Source organism: Drosophila takahashii, chromosome 2L, assembly GCF_030179915.1.
Source record: "Drosophila takahashii strain IR98-3 E-12201 chromosome 2L, DtakHiC1v2, whole genome shotgun sequence".
In the NCBI taxonomy this organism is placed as follows: Eukaryota; Metazoa; Arthropoda; class Insecta; order Diptera; family Drosophilidae; genus Drosophila; species Drosophila takahashii.
In genome coordinates this window covers 9,906,563-9,931,093 of record NC_091678.1, presented here as the reverse complement: position 1 = coordinate 9,931,093, position 24,531 = coordinate 9,906,563, and the positions used below count along the sequence as shown (strand labels likewise).

Genomic DNA, 24,531 nt, shown 5'->3' with positions numbered 1-24,531 from the left:
TAAAATTGATAAAGTTCCTGTTAAAAAATTTCATATTTTGTTTTAAAATAAGTTTAAAATGCAACAATTCCAATTCCATAAATAATTTATTTATAATAATAATTTGTAATTCATCTTTATAGCCGTATAGCATATTTCATAGGCAGACATTTTAATATTTTAAATTTTTCAGTATTTTTGTTGGTATATTTTCCATTTATGGTCCTACTAACTGAAGCATGCCTTTTTTATTGTACTCGAGGAAAAGCGAAGAAAACCAGAGTTTGACTGAAACTAGAGACTAAATAGAGTTTAAAGCGACGTTAAAATGGGAGTTCCAGCATTCTTTCGCTGGCTGAGCCGGAAGTACCCGAGCGTGATCATCGAGTGCAACGAGAACAAGCAGGTGGACCCGGACACCGGGCGCAATATCTACGAGGATGCGACGCAGCCGAATCCGAATGGGATAGAGTTCGACAACCTCTATCTGGACATGAACGGCATCATTCATCCTTGCACGCATCCGGAGGACAAGCCGGCGCCGAAGAACGAGGACGAGATGATGGTGGCCATTTTCGACTGCATCGATCGACTCTTCGGCATCGTGCGTCCCCGCAAGCTGCTCTACATGGCCATCGATGGGGTGGCGCCGCGTGCGAAGATGAATCAGCAGCGGTCGCGTCGCTTCCGGGCGGCCAAGGAGACTACGGAGAAGCGGCTGGAGATCGAGCGCATCCGCGAGGAGCTGCTCAGTCGCGGCTGCAAGCTGCCGCCGGAGAAGGAGAAGGGCGAGCACTTCGACTCCAACTGCATCACGCCGGGCACACCGTTCATGGACCGGCTGAGCAAGTGCCTGCACTACTACGTCCACGATCGGCTCAACAACAATCCGGCCTGGAAGGGCATCAAGGTCATCCTGTCCGATGCCAATGTGCCCGGCGAGGGCGAGCACAAGATCATGGACTATATACGCAAGCAGCGCGCCCAGCCGGATCATGATCCCAACACGCAGCACGTCCTGTGCGGCGCCGATGCCGATTTGATCATGTTGGGCCTGGCCACCCACGAGCCCAACTTCACCATCATTCGCGAGGAGTTTCTGCCGAATAAGCCGCGTCCCTGCGACATTTGCAATGGTTTTGGCCACGAGATGGACAAGTGCGTCGGCCTGGGGGCCACTGCGCCCACAGGCGCCAACTTCAAGCCAGATGTTCCCATCGGAGCGGAGGTAAAGTTCATCTTCGTGCGGCTGAGCGTGCTGCGGGAGTACCTGAAGCAGACGCTGGAGATGCCCAGCCTGCCGTTCGAGTACAGCTTCGAGCGCGCCTTGGACGACTGGGTGTTCATGTGCTTCTTTGTGGGCAACGACTTTCTGCCCCATCTGCCCAGCCTGGAGATTCGCGAGGGTGCAGTGGATCGGCTCGTGGAGCTGTACAAGAAGTGCGTCTACAAGACGAAGGGCTATCTCACCGATTCGGGCGATGTTAATCTGGACAGGGTGCAACTGATAATGACCGATTTGGGCAATGCCGAGGACCAGATCTTCAAGAGCCGCCAGCGGCGAGAGCAACAGTTCAAGGCGAGGGACAAGGCGCGCAAGAGGCAGGAGCGGAATCAGGATCACAGGTCCCTGGATCAGTCTGCATTCGGAGCGAGTGCCGTGGGACCGAATAGCCAGCAAAAGAGCATTGGCAACTACAAGGAGGAGGCGGCTGCTTTAAGGAATAGAAAGCGCACCAGTGACCAGGCCAATTTGGATGACGAGGAGGAGGAGGAGGAGGACAACGACGAGGTGCGTTTGTGGGAGGATGGCTTCAAGGATCGCTACTACGAGTCCAAGTTCGATGTGGCGCCGGGAAATCAGCAATTCCGCTACGCCGTCGCTTTGCAATATGTTCGCGGATTGTGCTGGGTGCTGAAGTACTACTACCAGGGCTGCGCCTCCTGGAACTGGTACTTCCCCTATCATTATGCTCCATTCGCTTCCGATTTTGTTAACATTCAGGGCCTGTCCACAATGTTCGAGAAGGGCACCAAGCCCTTCAATCCGCTGGAGCAACTGATGGGTGTCTTTCCGGCCGCCAGTAGCTCCCATGTCCCCGAACCCTGGGCTGATCTTATGGCCAACCCGGAGTCGCCGATCATTGACTTTTACCCAGAGGACTTCAAGATCGATCTGAATGGCAAGAAGTTCGCCTGGCAGGGAGTCGCTTTGCTGCCCTTCGTGGACGAGAAGCGGCTCTTCAAGGCCCTGGTTCCCTACTATGAACAGCTGACGGGCGAGGAGGTGAAGCGCAACAAGCGGGGCGACAATTACCTGTACATCAGCAACCAGAGTCCGCACTTCAAGAAGGTCAAGAAGATAAGCGATAAGTCGGAGGAGAACGAATGCAATGCCGTCTCCTTTGACGGAATGCGCGGCACGTTGGGAAAAACCGAGCTAAACACTGCCATCAGTGGAATCCTCAGGTCGCCGATCTCGGGACTGTCGGACATTAATGACAACACGACTGTGACGACCACTTTTAAGGATCCCGAGTACGATGATGACTACATATTCGAGGCAAAGCGGCTGGAAAATGCCGTCGATCCGCCGCAGGTGCTGCCCAATGAGCAGCAGGGTCAGAAGCATCGTCCCGTCATCGGATTCAATAGCCATTTGACCAGGGCCTACGTTCCGGATAGTGGACATCGCATGCTAAACGCGGGAATTAGAAACGCTGGTGGCGGCGGAGGAGGCGGAGGAGGTTATGGCCAAGGAGGAGGTGGCTACAACCAGGGAGGAGGACAGGGCTATCAGAACAATAGCCGCAACTATAACTACAACTACAATAATAACTACAATCAGCATCAGGGTGGCGGAGGCGGCGGCGGCGGTGGCTATCAAGGCAACTACAATAACCGCCAGCAATATGGCCACAATCAGAGATACAACCAGGATAATTCCAATCAGCAGCGCAACTATAACAACTACAATGGTCCAAGGAATAACAACTACCAGCAACAGGGCGGCGGCAACAGGCAACAGAATCAGAATTATAGAAGATTTTAGGTGTACAATACATGCATTTTAGTATGTAGCCGATCTTAAAAGTATAATCCAATTTCATTTTTTACAAAGTACTTTAATAAAAAAGAAAATAGTGTTTAAGGGTTGTCAGACAAACTGATGCCAAAGCATTTTCTCAATCAATAGCGAGTTCTTCTTAGAAACGACTAATTTAGTAAAGCTGCAATCGTTTTTATTTTCTTCATTTTTCAAACATCTAGTCTCAGTGCCTCAATGAAAATAAGTCAAATTACAATATTTAAAGAATGTCCCAATGACTGCGTGAGAAAAACGATTACAAAATAACAAATAAAAAAGTATAGATATTGTTATACTATATTCAACGATTGCATTACATAATACCCATCAATTTCAACATACAAAAAATAAAAAGTAATTGAAAAAAAGTTTAATATTTTTCAAATTTAGTTGGTACAAATATTTTACATATCACTGAACCAACAAATTTCAATCATAATTTATAGGGCTTCCCAATTTTTTTCCATCATTCTTTAAACCCCGAGTCATTCAACAAAAGACACAGCGGAATTATGGAATAGCATTCGCTATATTTAACGAATGGAATGTTATTATTTCGATTTCCATGTAACATAATAAATATTTAAATTTCGAAAACAATACTCATTACAGCTAAGTGATAATCTTAAAATTTACGGGGGCCTTGTTTCTTAAAAACGATCGTGCTTTCTCTACAAAGAAAAGTTCACTGAGCTTGAAAAATATATATATTATATTACGAATGCTTCTTAATCCACGAGCTTGGAAAAACACACGTGGTGCCTGAGGTTGGGGGTTTGGGATCGATCTAGTGAAGCGGATACTAAAAAATACATATCGATTATATGAATACGCTTAGAAGGTAACACAATGTGAGCTTAGTTCACGTTCGATTCGGAAGAGTTTGGCTATCGGTTCGGTGCGAGGTGTGCGAGCTTATCAGATATTGGTGATAATGTTCTTGTTGCGATCGGATATGCCATCGAACTTGCCATGGCTGGAGAACGGCGTGCGCATGCGTCGCGTGAAGGAACGGAGGCATCGCTGCCCATCCAGACTATCTGGATTGTTGGTCACCGCAAGGAGGTTGACTAAAAGAATGGGACACAAAACATAAATGGTTAGAATGTGATATAATCATTTAAAACATAATTCTTTATTGTATTATTCATTACCTCTTTGCTCGAGCAACTTAATCTGTTTTTTGGCCTCTCTCAGCTTGTTCATTAGTATCTCGTTCTTCCGCTTCTCGACGGTCAGCTCCAGGCCGAGCTGCAGCTTGCTCTTGGAGTCAACGGCACTCAAAATTCTGCAAAGTAGTTCAGAATGCAAATGGATTAAAGGAAATTATAAGATTAAAAATAAAAATTCAATTTTTTTATTACTTAAATTGGTAGAATAACACTTTACAAATCTGTCATGAAAGTTTCACGAAGAAATTCGACCTATTTTAAAATTTATACCAGGATGACGGCACCCACCTTTCTTATGAAGTAGATATATTTCATTACTATTAATACCATTTTCCCTAAACCACGTTTTCCTCAGCTGCGGATGGTGTATCTCAAAAAGTAATGTCTCGATCATCATGCTGCTTTTACAGAAATGTTTGTAATAAAATTGCCCACTGTCTGAACCTACTTAATGTAGAAATTTGTACGTTTAAGTATTTTTTGTTAGCCAAAAACAACAAAAAAATTATGAAAATAATAGATTTTTGACTTTGTAATAGTGCCACAACTATAGTTTTTGAGATATTCTATGTAAGTTAGGTTCAGACAGTTTCTACATTATTTCTTGACAAAATAAACTTGGTTTCATAAAAATCGGATCTACACAGCGACCTGTGGACGATCCGCAGCTGGCAATTTGAAAGATAAAAACAAAATAAAAATCGGTTAGAATTATATAAGAACAATGTAATCAACATGCCAAGTTACGAAATCCCAGCGCAACTCCTTATTGGTTAAAAAAAACCACGAAAAACTTGAAAAAAAATAGAGTTTTATATGTAACTTCCCCCTTAAGATTTTATCAACTTACGGATGGCTGAATATGGACTGGGATGTGGGCCTCTTGTCGGGATCTGGGTGCATCATCTGGGCTATCAGTTCGTTAAAATCTCTGCTCAGGCTGGGCAGGATCGGCACACTGCCATTTCGCAAATTGTGCCATTCGGGTCCATTTTTGGGCAGCGGGCCACCGCCCGCCACCTCGAACAACGTGATGCCCAGCGAGAAGATGTCGGCCTTGAAGAGATTCGAATAGTCCTCCTGCAGGATCTCTTTCGAAAGATAGCGGCAGTCCCCCTCCTCGACATGGGGCTCCTTAACGGACGTCACATGACCCAGGTCGCCGATCTTGTACGTGACCAGGTTCTCCGAGTGGCGCAGCTCCTCGTAGACGCTGTCCATGCCATCGTCGTCTTTCATCTGCTGCGGCTGCACCTCCACGAGCTTATGTGCATTCGGATTCATCGTGGAGAATATATTCTCCGGCTTCAGATCCATGTGCACCAGGTCATTGGAGTGGATGTAGCGCAGGCCCTCGATCACATGCATGAGCACAATCTTCAGCTCTGCCTCGCCCAGGAAATGATCCTGGATGCGAGCATGCAGGCTGCCACCGTCGCAGAACTCGTTCTGTATCAGCATGTGATCGTCCTCCGCCCAGGCGGAGTAGTATCTAACCACGTTATCGTGCTTGCCGAGGACAGCATGGGCCCAGACCTCATTTAGGGCTCTCTTTCTGCAAGGAAAGGGTTAAATAAATATGATCTTTAGTAACTGATATAAAACTTACTCGAAGGAGCTGCCTGCCACCGGCTTCTTGCTCTTCTTGATGGCATAGATGCAGCCATCCAGTCGATTGACGCACTGGAACACCACACCGAACTCGCCCACGCCGATCACGTTCACCTGCATGAACTCGCGCTTGAAGCGACTGATGTTCGTGTCGTGCAGGGCCAGCCGCTTGGGCGCCTGCTGGTGGATCTCGCGCAGTGAGTCGCCCGCCTCCTCCGCCGCATCCTCGTCGCAGGCCTCGCTGAGCAAATACTTTTGCATAGCATTCACATTCAGGTTGAGATTCTCGCGACCGAATTGCGTGCGGCAGCGCTTCTTATTGTGAGCCAGGAGGCCTGGAAAATAAAATTAAATTATTAGTTTACTAGTGAGCTTAGGTTTTTAACTTTAAACATTTCTAAAAATTATTATTTTAAAAAAATTTTAGTTTAAACTATTTTTGAAGAGTGAAGGATTGAATGATTAACTAAATAGTTATGGCAAATGCAATGATGTACAAGAAACTCCTTTAAGAATTAGCTTGGGATTAGAATAGGTTTTTAGTTCTTAACTTTAAACATTTTTATAAATTATTATTTATCAAATAAAAACACCTCTTAACGAGGTAAAAAACTAGTGACGAACGCACCTTCAACATACAAAAGTTCTGATATCAACATTTGTGACGAAAAATTATTACACTCGTCATTAAATAGACTTTCTAATATTTTCTCATTCGGCCCGCCCTAGCAAACTATTCCAGCCTTTTTCCCTTCACAGGCATTTTCTATTGCAGCGTGCCGAATGAGAAAATATTAGAAAGTCTATTTAATGACGAGTGTAATAATTTTTCGTCACAAATGTTGATATCAGAACTTTTGTATGTTGAAGGTGCGTTCGTCACTAGTTTTTTACCTCGTTAAGAGGTGTTTTTATTTGATATCAGAAGTTTTTGTTTGTTTACTTTTGCTCTCATAGGTGCTAATATAAACATTTAAATTTAAATTGGTCATAAATCATAATTTTTAAACTATTGTATTTTAACGAATTCAGTTAAAAAGGCGTTGAAGTATTTCAAAATACCTTTTAAACGAGGTATAGCACATGTCTGTACCTTTAGTAGTGTAGAACTTACAAACTAACGAAATGTAGCTATTTTTAGCTTTTTCCCGCTAAAGTAGCGGCTTTTTCCAAAAGTCGTAGAACAAAAGATTCCTATATGGAACTCTTAAGTGCAAATTTACTGATTCCATGACCCTAAAATACAGTTCGGATACCCTCACACAAATTTCAATACTCAGGGAGCGTTAGTAGTTCGAGCTTGCAAAAGTGGCTATTTTCGTATAAAAATAACTTTTAAACGTGACTTTTTACAGTAATGTGTTATATACCAAAATTTAAGGAATCTCAAGGGCTATACAGTTTAAAGTTTTAAAGAAAATCGTTAGAGCCGTTTTTGAAAAAAATAAAAAAAAGCTAAAAAAAAAGTTTTAAAAAATTGTCTTTTGTTCATATTTTTTTAACTATTACATTTACACAAGTTGCATATAAATGGCGTTTATAGCATTTCAAAATACCTTTCAAACGAGATGCAGCACAAGTCTGTAGCTTTAGTAGTATAGAAGTTACGGCTTTCCGAATTTTAGCTACTTATAGCTGTTTTCCCGCTAAACTAGCGAGTTTTTCCAAAAGTGGTAGAACAAAAGTTTTTTATATCGATGTGATGAACGTCATATCAAATTTTCAAAACTTAGAAAACATGTTTTGGACAAACTGACAAACTGACAAACTGACAAACTGACAAACTGACAAACAGAATTAAATTTTCATTTTGGGAAGACGAAGAAAATCTTATTTTGGCTATAACTTTTGAACGGAGCGTCGGATTTTGACAAATGACCCCTCATTCGACGGGTATTTTCAAAAGGAATACAACTAAAACATTGAGAGGGGGCAATTATCCCCACCGGCCCCAACAGCTCCAAATTTCGAAATATTCACTTTTTTACTTTCACCGCTCTCTCTCCCAAGCCAATTAATTTTCTTAGAGTCTTGGTATGCAATCCTGTTAGTTTTCGCAATACCTTTCGATAGGTGTATCATTCATTATGATCGGACCATCACAGTAGATTTTCATTTCTTCGTGTATATATAGTAGTCGCCTTCGCACACCCTCCTGGTGCGCTTCGTCACTACATGGACTGCCGTCCATAGTGATACAAATTATTAATTTAAACTTTTTGTGCCAGGAGGGCTAGAAAATTATGCATTAGGTTACTGATAAGATTAAGTTTTTAGTTTTTAGCTTTATACAGTTACACACAATTATTATTTATAAAAATTCTTAATTTTAAATATTTGTGCCAGGAAGTCTAGAAAATAAAATAAAATTACCTATTAGGTTACTAGTAAGATAAGGTTTTTAGTTCTCAACTTTAATAATTTTAATAATTTACTATTTATAAAAATTCTTCATTTTAACTACTTGTGAAGAGTGAAGGATTGAATGTTAAACTAAATGGTAATGGCAAGTGCAATGATATATTCCTAAATTATCATAAATTTAAATTATTATTTATAAAAATTCTTTATTTTAACTATTTGTGGAAAGTGAAGAATTGAATGTTTAACTAAATAATAAAGGCAATTGCAATGATATACAAGAAACTCCTTTAAGGATTAGCTTTGGAAAATAACTAATATATTGGTGGAATAGTTCCTCAGAGAAACCCTTTTATATCATGACATTAGAGAATAAAAGAATCGCCCAATGAACTGGGAACTCAAACTTACTATCAGGCGTAAAGGGATTCACGTTGGCCGTGTCCTGGGCGGGCAGTTTGCGGTTGTGCAGGGGCAGGGATCGCGGACGCTCGCGGAAGAGCTCCTCGCTGCGACGGGTGGCGTTGACTGCCGCTGCAGCGGCCGATAGATGGTTGCTGCACTGCGTCGTCGACTTCTGCAGGATGGTCTTCGGGGTGGCCGGGGTGCTGAAGAGGCGCAGGGCGCGCACCTTCTGGCAGGGTGGCGACATGGACACGTCCCCGTCGCCGACGCCGTCCTTATCCTTGCTGCCCGGCTGCTGCCGTTCCTCGCCGGTGGATAGCTTCAGCCGCTGCTGGAGGGGATGCCGCGGACTCGCTCCTTCGGGCGGGTCCTTGTCAAAGTCGTCGTCGGCGAAGCGCAGCTTGCGCGGATTGAAGAGCTGCGGCGACGGGGAACGCGATCGCAGCTCGACGCTCGAATCGAGCGAGGTGACGCTCATCTCATGCTCCGACTGGCGGAAGGCCATTGTAGCTGCTCAGCTGCCCGCGGTGCAAGGCGATTCACTTTTCCGGATATTTCACAACTATTTGTAACGAAGCGGTGGGCAGAAAGTCGAAGGCGTTGGGTAAAAAAAGGCAAAACAAAACACAAAACAAAATTGAACTGCTGGAATGCGAAGGAGAATAGTGTGGCGTATCCGAAGCGCCAGAAAATACCACAGCGAAAAATGAAAAAATACTAAATACAGCGTTGCCAGACCAGACTAGTTTTGTAATTTGTGAAGGAACAATCGCAAGCCCTGCGTAAAAAATGAATCAAAACAGAAACTTGATTTTGTTTTAGATTGGTTTATAGAATTTAACCGTTTTTATTATATCAGCGACTAAAAAACTAAAAAAAAACCTTAAATTAGTGTGGCCAAAGCAAGTACACAATAAATATACCAACTAGGGACAGAATACAAAAATATACCACTGCGGCGTTGCCAGACTGATATCCCTGTCCGCCCAATTCAAACCAAAGAACACGTTTTTTTGGCATTTAATTTATTGATTGAATATTTGTGTATTTTAGTGTTCAGCGCATTTGCTATATAATTCAAACACACATCTCAAGAATCCATACATATGTATTTGTTTAATACTTAACTACGACATCAATGTATGAATAATTATTATGCACTGTTGCAAGACTTAATTATTACGAATATTGAAACACATCATACAGAGTTTTGGAGTCGAATAATCAAGTGTATTGAGTAGTATAATTTGAAAAATGTGTAGAATTGACATGAAAATGGTGGCGATGCTTCGTCTCCTGCACATTCGAGTATAATTCCAGGGTTAGCAAAAAGTAAAATCCAAGGCAAATCAATTTTTTACATAGCAAACTTGACTAGATCGATAATCTGCGGCTGCCGATCCATTTCTATATCTTTATATTTATCTTTCTTTCCGTCAAATGATTTTTCGAAGCGCTCTTCTTTGTTCTGCATGTGCATGTTGTTGTTGTTTCTCTGATTCTGCTGTTTCTGTTGTTTTTGGAACATAAGAATACCTAAATATGCAAACTCGAGTTCCACTATAAATTAAAACCCTTAACTAATATGGTTCTGGACAACTAAACCGTAGATAGATACTGCATGAAAAAGTATTTGGGAATCTGTCTTGTTACATGTGAGGTTGTTTTTTTATGTTTTCTTTTCTTTTGTTTCGTTTTGTTTGTTGGGAATGAGGGGAAGATTCCAGATTCCGGATTCATCGGGGATTCAGGGGCTGCAGTTCAGGCCCTCATCTTCACGCGCCGGGCTTTGTCTGCATCCGTTCGGTGTCGCTAGTCCCTGGACACGGATCGTGAGGCGGACGAGTCGCCGCGACGCCTGGGCGGCGATCCACGGCGCACCGCCGGCGACGCCGATCGAGATCGGGAACGGGAACGTGATCGCGGCGATGCCCTGGCCCGGTCCTCGTCCTCATCCTCGTAGCGCCGCTTCGGAGGCGGCGGCGAGTCTACCGCTCCGCTGCCGTTGCGCTCGTGGTCGCTGTACCGCGACGCCGATCCGTTCTCGTCCCGTCCGTTCGAGCGGCCCGAGCGACGGCCCACCGAACCGGCGGAGCGACTGCGGGATCGGGTGCCGGACTTGGAGCGAGTGCGCCGGCGACGGGATGTGCTGCGAGATCTGCTGAACGAGTTGCTTCTGGAAGAGGGGAAAATGGAGAAAGATTTTTATTAGCAATAGGTTTTTAAAATTGAATTTTAGTGTATAAAAACTTATGGTTATATCTCTTTGAAGAAATAGATCGCGAAATCCAAGGTTTTAGTTTAAATGAGCTTCTTTAATTCTTTATTCTGGGTTTTGATACGGGTCGTACTTCATTCACCTTAAAAACTGATAAATTCCCTCTAATCCATTGGAGTTCATATTTTAAAGAGGATATTAAAATAAAAAATATTTAAAATTTATGATATTATACATAATTTGCCCCTAGCAATTAGTAATATTCTTGGTTTTGATAAGGGTCCTTAAAAACTGAACAATTCGCTCATATTTTGCATAGCGGATTTCCCTTTTCTTTAAGAAAAATAGAAAAAACACGAATCGAATATAAATACAACCTTTCCCTGTTTTAATGCCACATTTCTTATAAACATCATGTTATAAGCAATGTGTATTATATTTAGTTTGACCCAAAAAATTTGTATTTTTCTTGGTTCTGATAAGGGTCAAGTTTATTCACTTTAAAAACTGAAACATTCCCGCCAAACCACTAGGATACACATTTTTAAATGGGAGTTTCCCTTTGATTTTAAGAAAAATAGAAAAACACGAACCGAATATAGTTACAACCTTGCCCTGTTTTAATGCCACATTTCTTATAAACATCACATTTATCTTAAGCCTTTTAAAGACCCTTCTGCTCAATGCTTGCCGCCCTTCTTTTTGTAGTGTTTGTGGCCGTGCTTCTTGGAGCCCTTCTCGCCGTGCTCCTTCTTCTCCTCGTAGCTGTCGCCGTGCTTGTGCTCCTTCTTGTACTTCTTGTGGTCCTCGTCGTGGTGGCCCTTCTTGTAGGTCCCATGATGCTTCTTGTGGCCCTTCTTCTTGCCGCCCTCATGCTTCTCGCCCTTCTTGTGCTCGCCATGCTCCTCGGCATGATGATGGTGCTCCTTTCCGTACTTCTTGTGATGTCCGCCCTTGTGCTCGTCATCGTAGAACTTCTTCTCCTTCTTGTACTCATCCTTCATGAACTTCTTGTGGTATTCGAGTTCTTTGTGACCCTTCTTGTGCTTCTTTTTGTGATGATGCTTGCCGCCCTTCTTGTGCGAGCCATGCTCATGCTTTTCCCCATGCTCGTCCTTCTCATCGTAGTGCTTCTTCTTCTTCGATCCCTTGTCGCCGTGATGGTGCTCGTGATCCTCCAGCTCGTGGTGCTTCTTCTCGTCCTCCTCCCACTCCTTGTGCTCCTTGTGGCCGTGCTCGCCCTTGTGCTCCTCGTCACCGAACTTCTTCTTCTCGTACTTTTCGCCACCCTCCTCCTCCTCGGATGACGATGACTCCTTCTTCTTGGCCGCCGCATAGGTCAGCAGGAGTCCAAGGACCAGCAGCAGCTTCAGATGACCATGCATCTCGCATCGTTTTCTCGTTCGACTGGCACCATTGGCGTTTGCTTTTATATAGCACGCCGTGGACCACAAAATGCCTGGGCGTCATGATGCAAGCAAACCTCTGGAGCTGACGTAAAAGCTTTCTGCTTCATTGGCCTCTTCACCGCAGCTAATCGAACTTCTTGTCTCGCCGAGAGTGACAGATTGGCCTCCAAAGTTGGTAGTTGCTTCTAGGAGATGTTGAAAGGCTTTGCAAACTGAATGTTTAAGAACTTTTGTTATTTCCTCACAAAGGTTGCAAAAAAAGGCTATTTATTCATTAAATCGATTTAATATTTGGTTATAATAAAGTGCCTAATTAAACCTGGATAAAATCCATTAATTCCTCTTATAATTTGCCTAAATTTATTTGATTTTCAAATCGAAAAACATGATAAGAACTGAATTTAAATTTATGTTGCGCAACATACAGAAATTAATGGGAATAAAAATATCAATAAATTCCATTTAAGGTATTTTACATTTAATTTATAATTCTGGTTTACTTTTTCAAAAGCATTATAAATGTGGCATTTTAAATTGCATAATAAATTTAATATTTTATGCACTCGGCTCTAGAAAACTACTAAATGTCCCAAAATCAATACTCGAAAATTCAAATTTTTTTTGCAAATATTACATTTTATTTCTAATGTACAACAGAAACTTTAATCTTGTTGATAATTGTAAAATCCTATACTTTACAGTAAGGTAACCTAGGAAGCTAAGACTTAAGGGCTACAACTAGTCAAGGTGGTGGGGAAACTAATCCTGGTGCTTTGACTTTTTCTTTTTCTTCGATGGCGTTGGCTCGTCCTCGGGCTCAGGCGCCGCCGCCGCCTCCTCTGCGGCCTCCTCGTCCTTCTGCTTCTTCTTCTTTTTCTTCTTCTTCTCGGACTTGACCTCCTCCTCGGCGGCCACCTCCTCCTCCTCCTTAATCTCCTTCTTCACGGGCGTCTGCTCGGTTTCGGAGTGCTTGCGTTTCTTCACGTTCAAGGTGTTGTCGGCTTCTGGTTGGTAGGTGAATACCTCACTGAAAAATCAAGGAATACATTAATAAACAGTACAAACTAGCAATAGATTTAGTGGTAAACACAATTTCGCTCAGACAGCCAAGGTTTATCGTCATCGTAATCGGATAAATGCGAAACCTTTTGGGTATCATCACTGGAAATCGGTCTTACGCTTATATAATTGTATACTAAAAACCCACCTCTTGGCCTGGTACTTCTCGAACTTGGCCTTGGCCTTGCCGGTGCCCGAGAGTTTGCGCAGGTTACCCTCCTCCAGCAGCCGCAGCCGCGATTCCAGCTTCACCTTGTGCGCGGCGCCCAGCTCGAAGGTGGCCTCCTCACCGAAGGCATCGACTCGCGTGGCCAGCGACGCCTTGGCGGCCAGCGAACGCGACATCTTGCCCTTGTTCTTCTGGCTGGCCTGTCCCACCAACTGGGCGTGGTAGATCAAACCATACTTTGGCGTATCCTTCTTGGTCTTCAGCGCCCGGAAGAGGGCCTTTTCGGCGCCCAGGATTTGCACGGTGGACGAGGGATGCTTGGCCAAATTGATCAGCGAACCGGCATGGGCAATCAGTCGAGCGCCCACTGTATCGCCGACGAGCACAGTCAAATTGGGAGCCATGGCCATCATGCGGGCCTTCAGATAGTCATACAAATGGATGCGATAATCGTTGATCGAGATAATCTCGTCGCACAGGCACTGAATGTTCAGAACGTCCTCCTCGGAGATTTCGGTGCCCATCGAGATTTCGGCCGCCTCCTTGACCTTCTCCTCCACATCTTCGGGCAGAATATCGGACAGATCGCTCGCAGCCATGTTGTCCCTGGTGCCCACCAACTTGATGGTCTTCACAAAGGCAATATTATCGGTGATGATCTTGCCCAGCTCGGGAAAGTGCCAGCCGTACCACTCGCGGGCACGCATCATATAGTTGTTCAGCTCCTTGTCCAGATCATCCAGCAGACACTGGGCCTGCACAATCATGGTGTCAATCTTATCCGGCGAGAACTTGAGCTTGTAGCGCGACAAGGAGTGGGCGAGACCCAGGGCCATGGCGGTCATCTCGCGCTTGGGCAGGCCGCCGAGCAGACTGTCCGCCTGCTGGCGGATGCAGCGCATCAGCTCCTGGACGCCGGTGTTGTAGACGCACTGCACCGACAGCTTGTCCTTGATGGCGGTGCCCAGTTTGGCATCGGCGACGAGGAGCGACGATTGCACATCGTCGACGAGCAGCTTTTTGAGGGTTTTCTTGAGCGGCTTGGCCACCTTACCCTCCACCGCCGCCGTTGCAGCGGCCAGCGCCTCTGTGGTGTCGTTGAATTTCTCAAAGTGCTTCAGCTTCAGCAGCTTGTTGGCCTTCTCGGGTGTCTCGAACTCCAGGTACAGATTGTCCACCTGCTCCAGCTTCTTCTCGTCCAGCAGCTTGAAAATCGCGTAGCCCGCCGGCGTTTCGTAGAGCACAAACATCGCGCTACACTCTGCTCATTTAGTTTTGATTTTAATTCAATTTAAAACGAGTGAAACACTCGGCAGCCAGCAGCAACTTAACCTTCTTTGCCGTATGCCGCGTGTAAAAGAAAAATCCAAAATGAACGCAAGCACGTGTGCCTTCGCTGGACGGCGTTGCCACTCCGTTCGCGCTTAACAGTGGTGCTGTAGCGTATTCACCACGAACATTGGAGCGCGGGGAATTTTAAAGGGTTGCCAGATTACCGACTGGCTGATACCCTTTAAACGTTTTTATACGTAGTAAAATCCATCGGTGAATTTATTTCTTTGCACTATATCACTAAATTAATAGTATCTGCTATGTAATTTGGTAGGTCTTTTAATTTGGGGCACAAAAAAATTACTATTTATATTACTTGGCATTTTTATTTCATAAAAAAATATGAAAATAATTAAAAATAATGCATTATAACAATAGCAAAATGGTTAGGTATTTTTAAAAATATATGTTAAACATATAATATTGTTATATGGTCAATATAGAAAGTATATACCCCTGACCTTATGGGTAATGGGTATTCTGGTCGAGCACATGTGCGTGCTGTTAAGGTACAGCTCCATTCGCTGCGCTTAACAGCACACTTTACCCTTAACAGCACGCTGTTAAAGTTAACATGGGCTTGGGTGTTCGCGCCTAACAGAGCGGCTTTCCCACCTCGAATGCCAAAAGATTTACCACCGTGCAAACAAACTCAACATTTTTGCATGGGCATACACACACACACACATACACTCATATGTATGTATGCGGATCTCTCGCCATGTTACAAAAAGGATGAACTTTTTGGCGATGGCAATGAATGAAAAAAGGGAAATGGCGATTGCGAATGCGAAATGCGCTTACCTGCGTCGCTGCCTGGCCTTCCTTTCGCGGCAGTGGCGTGCGAAATGGCCGCGGCCGCCGCATTCGTAGCACTTATCGTCGCCACGACCTCCGCCGCCGCCGCCACCGCCTCCTCCACGGTCGCGTCCGCTCAGTCCTCCGCCGCCGCCGCCACCGCCTCCTCCTCCCCCACCACCGCCGCCGGATCTGGCGTACTTCCCGGTGGACAGCTCCACCCGGGCACGGCGTCCGCAGACCGTCCGGCCGTCCAGGCCGCGCACCGCGTCCGCCGCATCGCGGGCACTCTCGAACTCAACGAAGGCAAAGCCCGGCGGATTGCGGGCAATCCAGACGCTGCGCAGACTGCCGTACGCCCCAAACACATACTCCAGATCGTTCTTGCGGGCATTGTTGCCCAGATCGCCCACGTACACCTTCCTATCGCTCGGATGGCGCGACATTTCTGTTTCTGTTTATTTTATTTGGTTTGGCTTTTCTCTGCGTTCTGGGCCCTGTGTTAATGTGGCAGCAGCAGAGGCAGCAGCACAGCAGCTCAGAAAAAATCGATGATGGGTTTGGATTCACTTGCCACCGCCTTCCTGGGGAGCCCGATCGGTCAAACGCGCACTGGCGAACGCTTTTAATCACTCAACGCGGTCGGCAACTGCGAATTTTTATGTTTATTTTCTATTTAATGCAGCGCAAAACTCATTTTACCGGGTAGCAAACAGAGTGACCGTGGGCGGACCGTTAGAACAAGCCGGAGGACTTGCGAAGAAATACCAAAAGTTATGCTTAATCTGCGGTTGACGGTCCTCTAATAGCAGGATGGTCTGGCAACGCTGCATGGCAGGGACGGCGAATATATTTAAGATTTTTATCTGAAGCTAATTTTAACAATTTGTTTTTAATTTACATCAGTGATGCTAATTCTTAACTGTTTAAATAAGATAAACTTGTATAAAATTAGAATTTTATTGATTTTAAATTTCTTTAAACAATTTATAAACAATCAAGTTTACAAAACAGTTTTCTCAGCAATAGAAAAGAGAAAACAAAAACATTTTTTAAGCCCTTTATATGTCCTTAATTCTAATGCCGAGGTGTTAACAGAACAGAAGGGGGATTCCCTAAACTGTTGAATTGCTGAATTGTTGAATTTTGGTCAGCTGTTAATCAGCTGTTCCATACAAAGTCAACTTTCAGAAATTTCAGCAATTCATCAGCCTCGGGGCTGCTGAAAATTTTGTTGAATTGCTGAAAAGCCAGAGTTGTCACCTTTTTTTAAAAGTCGTGGCAACTCTGTAACATTTTAGTATCACCAGTACGCATTATTTATTTTAAAATCAACTTAGAAAGCATATTTGTGGTTCTTTTTACCTTGGTAACACTTTTAGACAGTTACTAGCAATAATAAATCAAATTTTACATGCTTTAAGTTCCGTGAAACTTTTCAACAAATAACAGCTGTTTGAAAATTCAACAGGAACCATTTTAGGTCGTTCCCTTAATTGCTGAAATTTTTTGTTGAATTTTCAACAATTCAGCAATTCAACAGTTTAGGGAATCCCCCTAGAAAATTTTAAATTTTGAAAGTATTTTATAACGTTCAGTATATTTAAGTATTTTTTACGAGTATGAATTAGTACATTCTCAATGACCCGCGGTATTTTTTCCCCCGATCGGCGGTCACACAGCATTAAACGTGGCGGCGATTTATCATATAAGTTAGGTTATAATATCGTATGCATCAAAATCATACAATTATTTATAAGCTAGTTTTTTAAGGAAAAAACACTTAAATTTAGTGAATTTGCAGTGCGAAATCTTTAAAAAACCACAGACGAACACTTGGCACAAACGGTAAGAATGGAAAGCGACTGAAAATCGCATTTACATAACAATTACGGTGCTTTAACAAAATGCCTGCCTAGCCTTTCCTTTCCAAAAAAAAAAAAACGCCTGAATACCTGACGCAGCTGCCATTGCTCGCTGTGCGAATGTGTTTGTGTGTGTGGGGCTAAATTGGTTCGAATCGCTTGTTTCTTCGCCTTTTCCTTTTTTCTTGTCAAACCGAGGTCTGTGCAATTTTCAGCGCTTTTCCGTGCCACTTTTGGCACTCTATTTCCACCCATCAAAGTGGAAAATTTCATATTTTTATACATACATACGAAAAAATGCTATGTATAACACCACACCAACGCACACGCACACCACTGCAGAACGCTCGGCGGCCATTCGAATCGCGCACACACACGCTCGCACGCGCACACGTACGGCCAACTCATGCACTCACACACGGCAGCAGATTGCGGTGCAAAATACAAAAATCGTGCGAAATTTGTAAAATTGCGTAGTAGAAATCTTGGTTAATTTCGCCAACATTTCCCCGGTCCGTTAGGTAAAATATGAAAAGTGTACCCGGCGTGACCTGTGCATCCGTGATTTCGTGATTGTTCTGCTAAGTAACCTGCTTGGGTGAGGAAAATAGAGAATAAATAAAGTGAAATGTGTTTGTTCCATTTTCTAAGAATCCGAGAGCCAAAAAATGTCTTGAGATTTCTTTGTTGTAGCATTTTTTTTTCATCAGGCACGTCTTCCATTTTGTTTTTTTTTCTTCGTTGCCTCTGCCGTGGTGAATTTCCCACACACTCTCGGTGCGGTTCATTCAGTTCAGTCGCGAGTACTCCGTCAGAAAAAAAAGTAATCGGTTCAAGCTGGAGGAAAACTCAAAAAGAATTGTTTGTTTTTTCTTTCGACGGAATTAACATTTATTTGAGGGCATTGGTTTTTGGTACGTTTGCTTTTCGCTTTCCATTCGCGTTCACGTCACACATGGCGTTGCCACATGTTTTTTTACTTGTTAATGGGCAAAATGTCTGCGAGCGAGCTGTGAGTGCAGTAAAACAGGGTTTACGTGATAACCAAGTGCAGACGAGTCCAAAATTTGGTGTCATTCGCATTGAAAACTCAAATATATTTGTGTGAATTTGTTTATTTGGCCCACATCTGGCTATAACCTGGAATCCCCTGGCGAATGGCGCGCAAATGTGGTGAACCGGCGACAGCTCTCTTTTCACCTTGGAAATAAGTTCGTTGTTCTCATTGATAGGCGGCATGTGTGTGTGTGGGTGTGAGTGAGGCTGGGGACTTTGTTACAACAACAAATCCGCTCGTGACACAGCGAAAAGAAAACAATACTTTCACGTAGCCGTGTAAAAGCAAGTGAAAGACGAAGAGAGAGTGGTGGGGAGTGGAAGGAGGAGCAAACTTGTGAACGTGTACAAAAAGCAGTTAGACGGCCAACACACACACTCGCACTTGCTAGGGAATGTCTTTGGCAGTATGGGTACCGGCCGGTTGCTTCTGCCGCTTTTTTTTTTCTCCATTTTCTGCCTACCTGCGCCTTTCATAATTACTATGCCTACTATTTGGCTCTCTTTCGGTGCGTGCGTGTGTGTTTTTGTCATCTGGTCGTTTCCACCCATTCGCACCCAAGATCTTTACACAGGGAGAAAAATTTGCTCACGATACTACTACTTCACATTTGTTGAATTTCCGTTTCTCTTTTAATTTTTCTCTGTGTAGCCATTTAATTAGCCAGATTTTATTAATTCTTTTTCTGTATCTTTCCATGTGCCTGCAAACGAATACCACAAACAACATCGATATTGTTACGATAGAAAGTTACGTGTGAACGTCGTGGCTTTTGTTTAATTGTTTTGAAGGAAAAGAACTTTGGCAACGTTTAAACCAACCTACATACAAAACCACAAAAAAAAGAAGAAACCAGCAACAGTGTAAAAATTGAAAAAGTGCTCCCCCCAAAAAGAAAAGCCGAACACAAGTTAATTTCTTTGCACCCCGTGTTAATAAAAAAGCGTCAAGATTACGTCAATTATTGAGAACCTACCCGGCGCCATAGCTCACAACCACAACCAGAACAACATCATGGAGGAGGACGAGAGGGGCAAACTGTTCGTGGGCGGCCTGTCCTGGGAGACGACGCAGGAGAATCTGTCGCGGTACTTCTGCCGCTTCGGCGACATCATCGATTGTGTGGTGATGAAGAACAACGAGAGCGGCAGGTCGCGCGGCTTTGGCTTCGTGACCTTCGCCGATCCCACCAACGTCAACCACGTGCTGCAGAACGGACCGCACACGCTCGACGGCCGAACCATCGACCCCAAGCCGTGCAATCCGCGCACGCTGCAGAAACCGAAGAAGGGCGGCGGCTACAAGGTCTTCCTGGGTGGCCTGCCCTCGAACGTCACCGAGACCGATCTGCGCACCTTCTTTGGCCGCTACGGCAAGGTCACCGAGGTGGTCATCATGTACGACCAGGAGAAGAAGAAGTCCCGCGGCTTCGGTTTCCTCTCCTTCGAGGAGGAGTCCTCCGTCGAGCACGTGACCAACGAGCGGTACATCAATCTGAATGGCAAGCAGGTGGGTGATCGCCGGGAATTTATATTGTTTTGATTATTTCCATAACATGAGTAAATAATTTCCTTACAAAATCCAAATTGTTTTTAACATTTGGGTTCGTATTGTGCTTTAATCGATGATTTAATTTTTGTTGATACCATTTTCCACGATCTTGTTAATTTTTACTTTGACTAACTAACCTATTCAACTTTAACAATTATCTTTTTCTAAAGTGTGTTATCATAAATAGGTTCTATTAAGTTTTTTTCCACATCTACTTCAATTTATAGTAAATCATTATAGTATCATTACTATGCCATTCTTAACTTTATTTTATCAAAAATAGTTTAGTGAATTTTTTAAAAGGTTTTTGTATTTTCTTTTTAATTTTTAATTAATTAATTTTTCTATTTAATTTTCTAAAAAAAACAATATTAGATGTATGGTTTATTTTAATTTTAACTACACAAATGCACAAATGCTTGCAGAACTATTATTAATCAATTTATTTACCCACCCCCCAGGTCGAGATCAAGAAGGCCGAGCCTCGTGACGGATCTGGTGGCCAGAACTCCAACAACAGCACGGTTGGCGGCGCCTACGGCAAGCTGGGCAACGAGTGCAGCCACTGGGGACCGCACCACGCTCCCATCAACATGATGCAGGGCCAGAATGGCCAGATGGGTGGACCACCACTGAATATGCCCATTGGCGCGCCGAACATGATGCCTGGCTATCAGGGCTGGGGAACGTCGCCGCAGCAGCAGCAGTACGGCTACGGCAACAGCGGCCCCGGATCGTACCAGGGCTGGGGAGCTCCGCCAGGACCCCAGGGACCCCCACCGCAGTGGTCGAACTACGCTGGACCGCAGCAGACGCAAGGCTACGGCGGCTATGACATGTACAACTCGACGTCGACCGGAGCTCCTTCGGGACCATCGGGCGGCGGCAGCTGGAACTCGTGGAACATGCCACCGAACTCTGCCGGACCCACTGGGGCACCGGGAGCCGGAGCTGGCACCGCCACGGACATGTACTCGCGTGCCCAGACCTGGGCGGCGGGCGGTCCCTCGACCACCGGACCCGTGGGCGGCATGCCGCGCACCGGACCCGGCAACTCGGCCTCCAAGTCCGGCTCTGAGTACGACTACGGCGGCTATGGTTCCGGCTACGACTACGACTACAGCAACTACGTGAAGCAGGAGGGCGCCTCCAACTATGGAGCTGGGCCGCGGTCGGCGTATGGCAACGATAGCTCCACGCAGCCACCCTATGCCACCTCGCAGGCTGTCTAAGGAGGATGTTCGAGTGGAGGAGGAGTAGGAGTAGGAGTAGGAGTAGCGGAGCAGAGCAGAGCAACATGTCGTCGTCCTCGGCGAATGATGAAGAAGACAGAAAAGATGGTGGTAATTGTAAGCTAAAGCGTCGTCTGTTCGTTTTTATTTCAGATCAGATCAGTTGTTGAAATTAATATTTAAAACTCTTGTACAACTATTATTTAAAGCGAAACAAATTTAACACGAGAATACCTAGCGACAAGTCAGATTCATAGATATACATGTATGTTCTATAGAAGCGAGTATGTAATTCATAGGCGAAACATCAGCACACACACTCACCCATTTAGACAAGAGAACATTATTTCTTTCATGCGCCTCATAAAAAAACAAAACAAAACACAACACACCACAGCAACTGGCATTCTCCTGTATCCCACACTCACCAACCAACAAACCAATCAGCCAGAATCAACTAACAAGAACTTCCCAACCAACTAAAACCCGTAGACACATATGATACATGGCATTAACAACCAACAACAACAAACAAAATAGAAATGTGAAGATTTAAACGTAATGATTTACAAGTATAAAGTTTAGCTAATTAGACACAAGAAGATCAAGAATAGAGTGCGAAATACCAACACAAAGAAAATAAGAACTTATAATTTTATTTAAAGAGTAAACAAGTAAAGATGATCCCTTAATTACTAAAATTAGTAAATACAAATTCGAAATTGTACATTTTAAAGCAAAAGCATGTCGGTCTGCGATCTGCTTTCGCCACCACCCGCTTTCTATATCGGGGCGACAAGGTTTAGTGAGGGTTTGACAAGGAATCGGCTGGAGTAGAAGAGATATGTAGAGTCTATTCTGAGAATTCTTTGCTTGCCTTAGCCTTTGTGACTCATGATGGTTCGGCCGCGACATTTTTTTTTTTGTTTTTCGAGACAATGGGCGAATCTAATCGGCAACTGTGTTTTATCGACCCACAACGGGGTCGCTGGATGAGAGGGCGTGGTGGCGGAAAAGGGCGGTACTGACTTGGGAAGATACGTTACAAAATTAAAAATTTACCATTTAAAGTAAACAAAACAAAAACTAGCTAAAAGTTAAACTACATATATAAAGAAACCTAATTAATAAGCGTACGTGGTCGTTTACATCTAAGCGAAAGTTGAACTTGAAACTAGAATTATATAGTGCGTTGGATTTATTATTTAGTTAAAGCGAAGTGAAGAAGCCAAGCAGCAGCAGCATGATAATGATGATTGATTATAATGGATATGGAAACCAACAAAACACACTCTTAACCAATATACATAAAAACTATATACATACATACTTATATACATACAATATATATATAACGAGTTATATAGAAGGAAACAAAAAAGGAAAAAAGAGTAAAAAAAGAGCAAAAGGAAACGTAAATTTAAAGCTACAGTTAATGAAAGTAAAGAGTACAGAGTTAAAAGCAAAAAAGAAAACAAGAAAGGGAGGCAGGCAGAGAGAATAGGACAAGTTAAACAAGTTACAAAATACGATGCTTAGAGTTGCGTTGCACATTTTTTTCAAATTTTCATCGTTTGCCAAGCAGACAACAACCACAGCAGGAACAACAACAACAACAACCAACGACAACAACCAGCTAAAAGTGTGCACTACAATAACATCAGTCAACAACAACAACACCATCAACACGCACACCCACTCACACTTAACCCCATTTAATAACAACAACAAGAACAGAAGCGAGACACAGAGAGAAAAGAGAAGGGTAAAAGGAAAAGAATGAGCAAATGGAAAAGTAAAAGTAGAAGCAAAAGGAAAAGGATGAGAAGAACTTTAATTGATTATGAACATAACATATATATATCTTTAATTACTTATACATATTTACTCTTAACTACTCTGCACGCTCACTTAAACGAGCGTGCACTGTGTGTAAAACAAGATGAAAGTAAACTATTTTAATGATGATTATATGATTGCGATTTTACAATTTATTATTACAAAAAGAAAAGATGAAAAAACAACAAAAACAAAATGAGAAACATACATATTATATGCTAATACATTTACCATACACATATATTATAAAATATGAAGTAATTTTTTCTATTAAAATACCATACACTAATTTTTAATTTGTTTATTTACAACAAATCAACTTACAATACATACATTTAATTACAATATACAATACAAGTACTTTACTTTATTTTTCGGTGATTTATTGCTTAGTGTTCTTCGTATAATTTGTACTCTACTACAACAAAACAAATCCTACAGATATAAATTCCTAATTTAATTTCGTTTAAATTACAAATACATATGCTTACATTTTATAACTAATTATACAATTTTTAAAAAAACCAACACAAAACAAAAGCAAAAAATGCTAAAACAATGAGCAAGTAAACGAGTAAAGTAAACGTGTGAAAAACGTTTCGATTTTTGAAAAAAAAACAACAAAATCTTTGAAAATTCATTGAATTTCAATCTTTTTCTTTTCACTGTATCGTTTTGTAACGGTGTGCGTGCCTGAGTGTGATTGTATGTGTCCGTTTTTTTTCTGTTAGTGTTGTCGTCGCAGAGGTCACATCGAGGTCAGCGAGTGGGCGGCGAGATGATGGCGTGACGCGGGGAAGGATCAGTTGATCAGCGGATCGATCAGCTGAGGAGTTTGAAGAACATGGAGGGAAATGCTTTAGACTTTGATTTTTAAGTTTCGGTCAGCATTTCCAGTAAAGTCGGCTGCAGCAACCAACAACACCATCCTGGATTTGCTGTGGATGCATTCAGAAAAAAGAAAACAATTTGACATAATGTTTAAAAAAAATGGCCAGCAAATCAACCTGATGTAATTTAATAAGATGAACACTATTATTTTCTGGTGGTTTATATACCTGGGTATCATTTTTGTTTTTATGATAAAACCTATTGCAACAATTTAATGAATTGCAAATAATTAACATGTACGTTGTGGAGGTTAAAGTAAAATTATAAACCAATTCAAGCGATTAGAGATTTCTTAGAAGACAAAACACATACACTGACTGTTAATTGTAAAACAATTTCATTTTTTAACATTTTATTTTAAAGTTGAATACAACATAAATTGTTTTTTTATTAACCTAAACGTAAAGAACCCTATTCAAAATGAAATACATACAATATATGTGCATCGTAAACGTAATAAACAAACAAAAATATATATGAATAAACCTACTATAT

The 24,531-nt window shown here is 43.0% G+C and overlaps 5 protein-coding genes and 1 non-coding gene across 7 annotated transcripts; 2 read left to right on the top strand and 4 right to left on the bottom strand.

Annotated features, from left to right (window-relative positions):
* Positions 1–194: 194 nt before the first annotated feature.
* On the top strand, positions 195–3,168 carry Rat1 (5'-3' exoribonuclease 2 Rat1). The gene has a single exon (XM_017138603.3). The coding sequence runs from the start codon at positions 308–310 to the stop codon at positions 3,029–3,031; it is 2,724 nt and encodes a 907-aa protein (XP_016994092.2). The 5' UTR covers positions 195–307; the 3' UTR covers positions 3,032–3,168.
* A 409-nt stretch (positions 3,169–3,577) lies between these two features.
* Wee1 (Wee1 kinase) lies at positions 3,578–9,307 on the bottom strand. The gene is made up of 5 exons (XM_017138604.3): positions 8,623–9,307; positions 5,849–6,185; positions 5,090–5,794; positions 4,222–4,355; positions 3,578–4,137 (listed from the first exon to the last, which is right to left on the bottom strand). Exons 1-5 carry the CDS (start codon positions 9,119–9,121, stop codon positions 3,986–3,988), a joined length of 1,827 nt encoding a protein of 608 aa, XP_016994093.2. The 5' UTR covers positions 9,122–9,307; the 3' UTR covers positions 3,578–3,985.
* A 399-nt stretch (positions 9,308–9,706) lies between these two features.
* Positions 9,707–16,359, bottom strand: x16 (x16 splicing factor). Its single transcript, XM_017138594.3, has 2 exons — positions 15,608–16,359; positions 9,707–10,792 (listed from the first exon to the last, which is right to left on the bottom strand). Exons 1-2 carry the CDS (start codon positions 16,045–16,047, stop codon positions 10,429–10,431), a joined length of 804 nt encoding a protein of 267 aa, XP_016994083.1. The 5' UTR covers positions 16,048–16,359; the 3' UTR covers positions 9,707–10,428.
* On the bottom strand, positions 12,859–14,849 carry nop5 (nop5 ribonucleoprotein). Its single transcript, XM_017138591.3, has 2 exons — positions 13,451–14,849; positions 12,859–13,270 (listed from the first exon to the last, which is right to left on the bottom strand). Exons 1-2 carry the CDS (start codon positions 14,719–14,721, stop codon positions 13,003–13,005), a joined length of 1,539 nt encoding a protein of 512 aa, XP_016994080.2. The 5' UTR covers positions 14,722–14,849; the 3' UTR covers positions 12,859–13,002.
* LOC123003284 (small nucleolar RNA SNORD53/SNORD92) lies at positions 13,338–13,410 on the bottom strand. Its single transcript, XR_006412516.1, has one exon. It is a non-coding gene; the product is annotated as a small nucleolar RNA SNORD53/SNORD92 (small nucleolar RNA).
* Positions 16,360–17,277: 918 nt separating the features above from the next.
* Hrb27C (Heterogeneous nuclear ribonucleoprotein at 27C) lies at positions 17,278–23,530 on the top strand. Of its 2 annotated transcripts, none has more exons than XM_070214892.1 (3): positions 17,278–17,449; positions 19,274–20,032; positions 20,536–23,530. In XM_070214892.1, the coding sequence occupies exons 2-3, from the start codon at positions 19,538–19,540 to the stop codon at positions 21,304–21,306; spliced, it is 1,266 nt and encodes a 421-aa protein (XP_070070993.1). In that variant the 5' UTR covers positions 17,278–17,449; positions 19,274–19,537; the 3' UTR covers positions 21,307–23,530. The 2 variants fall into 2 exon arrangements, with proteins under 2 accessions (XP_070070993.1, XP_016994081.1); XM_017138592.3 differs by having other exon boundaries at positions 17,279–17,449; positions 19,270–20,032.
* The last annotated feature ends 1,001 nt before the right edge of the window (positions 23,531–24,531 follow it).

What these genes read in the sequence shown, in the direction of transcription:
- Hrb27C (XM_070214892.1), top strand. Translation starts at nt 19,538, where the DNA reads ATGGAGGAGGACGAGAGGGGCAAACTGTTCGTGGGCGGCCTGTCCTGG. An exon ending in TCAATCTGAATGGCAAGCAG is followed by an intron (nt 20,033 to 20,535) that starts GTGGGTGATCGC and finishes CCCACCCCCCAG; the next exon opens with GTCGAGATCAAGAAGGCCGA.
- nop5 (XM_017138591.3), bottom strand. Translation starts at nt 14,721, where the DNA reads ATGTTTGTGCTCTACGAAACGCCGGCGGGCTACGCGATTTTCAAGCTG. An exon ending in GAGAAGTACCAGGCCAAGAG is followed by an intron (nt 13,271 to 13,450) that starts GTGGGTTTTTAG and finishes TTGATTTTTCAG; the next exon opens with TGAGGTATTCACCTACCAAC.
- x16 (XM_017138594.3), bottom strand. Translation starts at nt 16,047, where the DNA reads ATGTCGCGCCATCCGAGCGATAGGAAGGTGTACGTGGGCGATCTGGGC. An exon ending in AAGGCCAGGCAGCGACGCAG is followed by an intron (nt 10,793 to 15,607) that starts GTAAGCGCATTT and finishes CCCCTCTTCCAG; the next exon opens with AAGCAACTCGTTCAGCAGAT.
- Rat1 (XM_017138603.3), top strand. Translation starts at nt 308, where the DNA reads ATGGGAGTTCCAGCATTCTTTCGCTGGCTGAGCCGGAAGTACCCGAGC.
- Wee1 (XM_017138604.3), bottom strand. Translation starts at nt 9,121, where the DNA reads ATGGCCTTCCGCCAGTCGGAGCATGAGATGAGCGTCACCTCGCTCGAT. An exon ending in GAATCCCTTTACGCCTGATA is followed by an intron (nt 6,186 to 8,622) that starts GTAAGTTTGAGT and finishes TTTATTTTCCAG; the next exon opens with GCCTCCTGGCTCACAATAAG. An exon ending in CAGTCCATATTCAGCCATCC is followed by an intron (nt 4,356 to 5,089) that starts GTAAGTTGATAA and finishes ACTACTTTGCAG; the next exon opens with AATTTTGAGTGCCGTTGACT.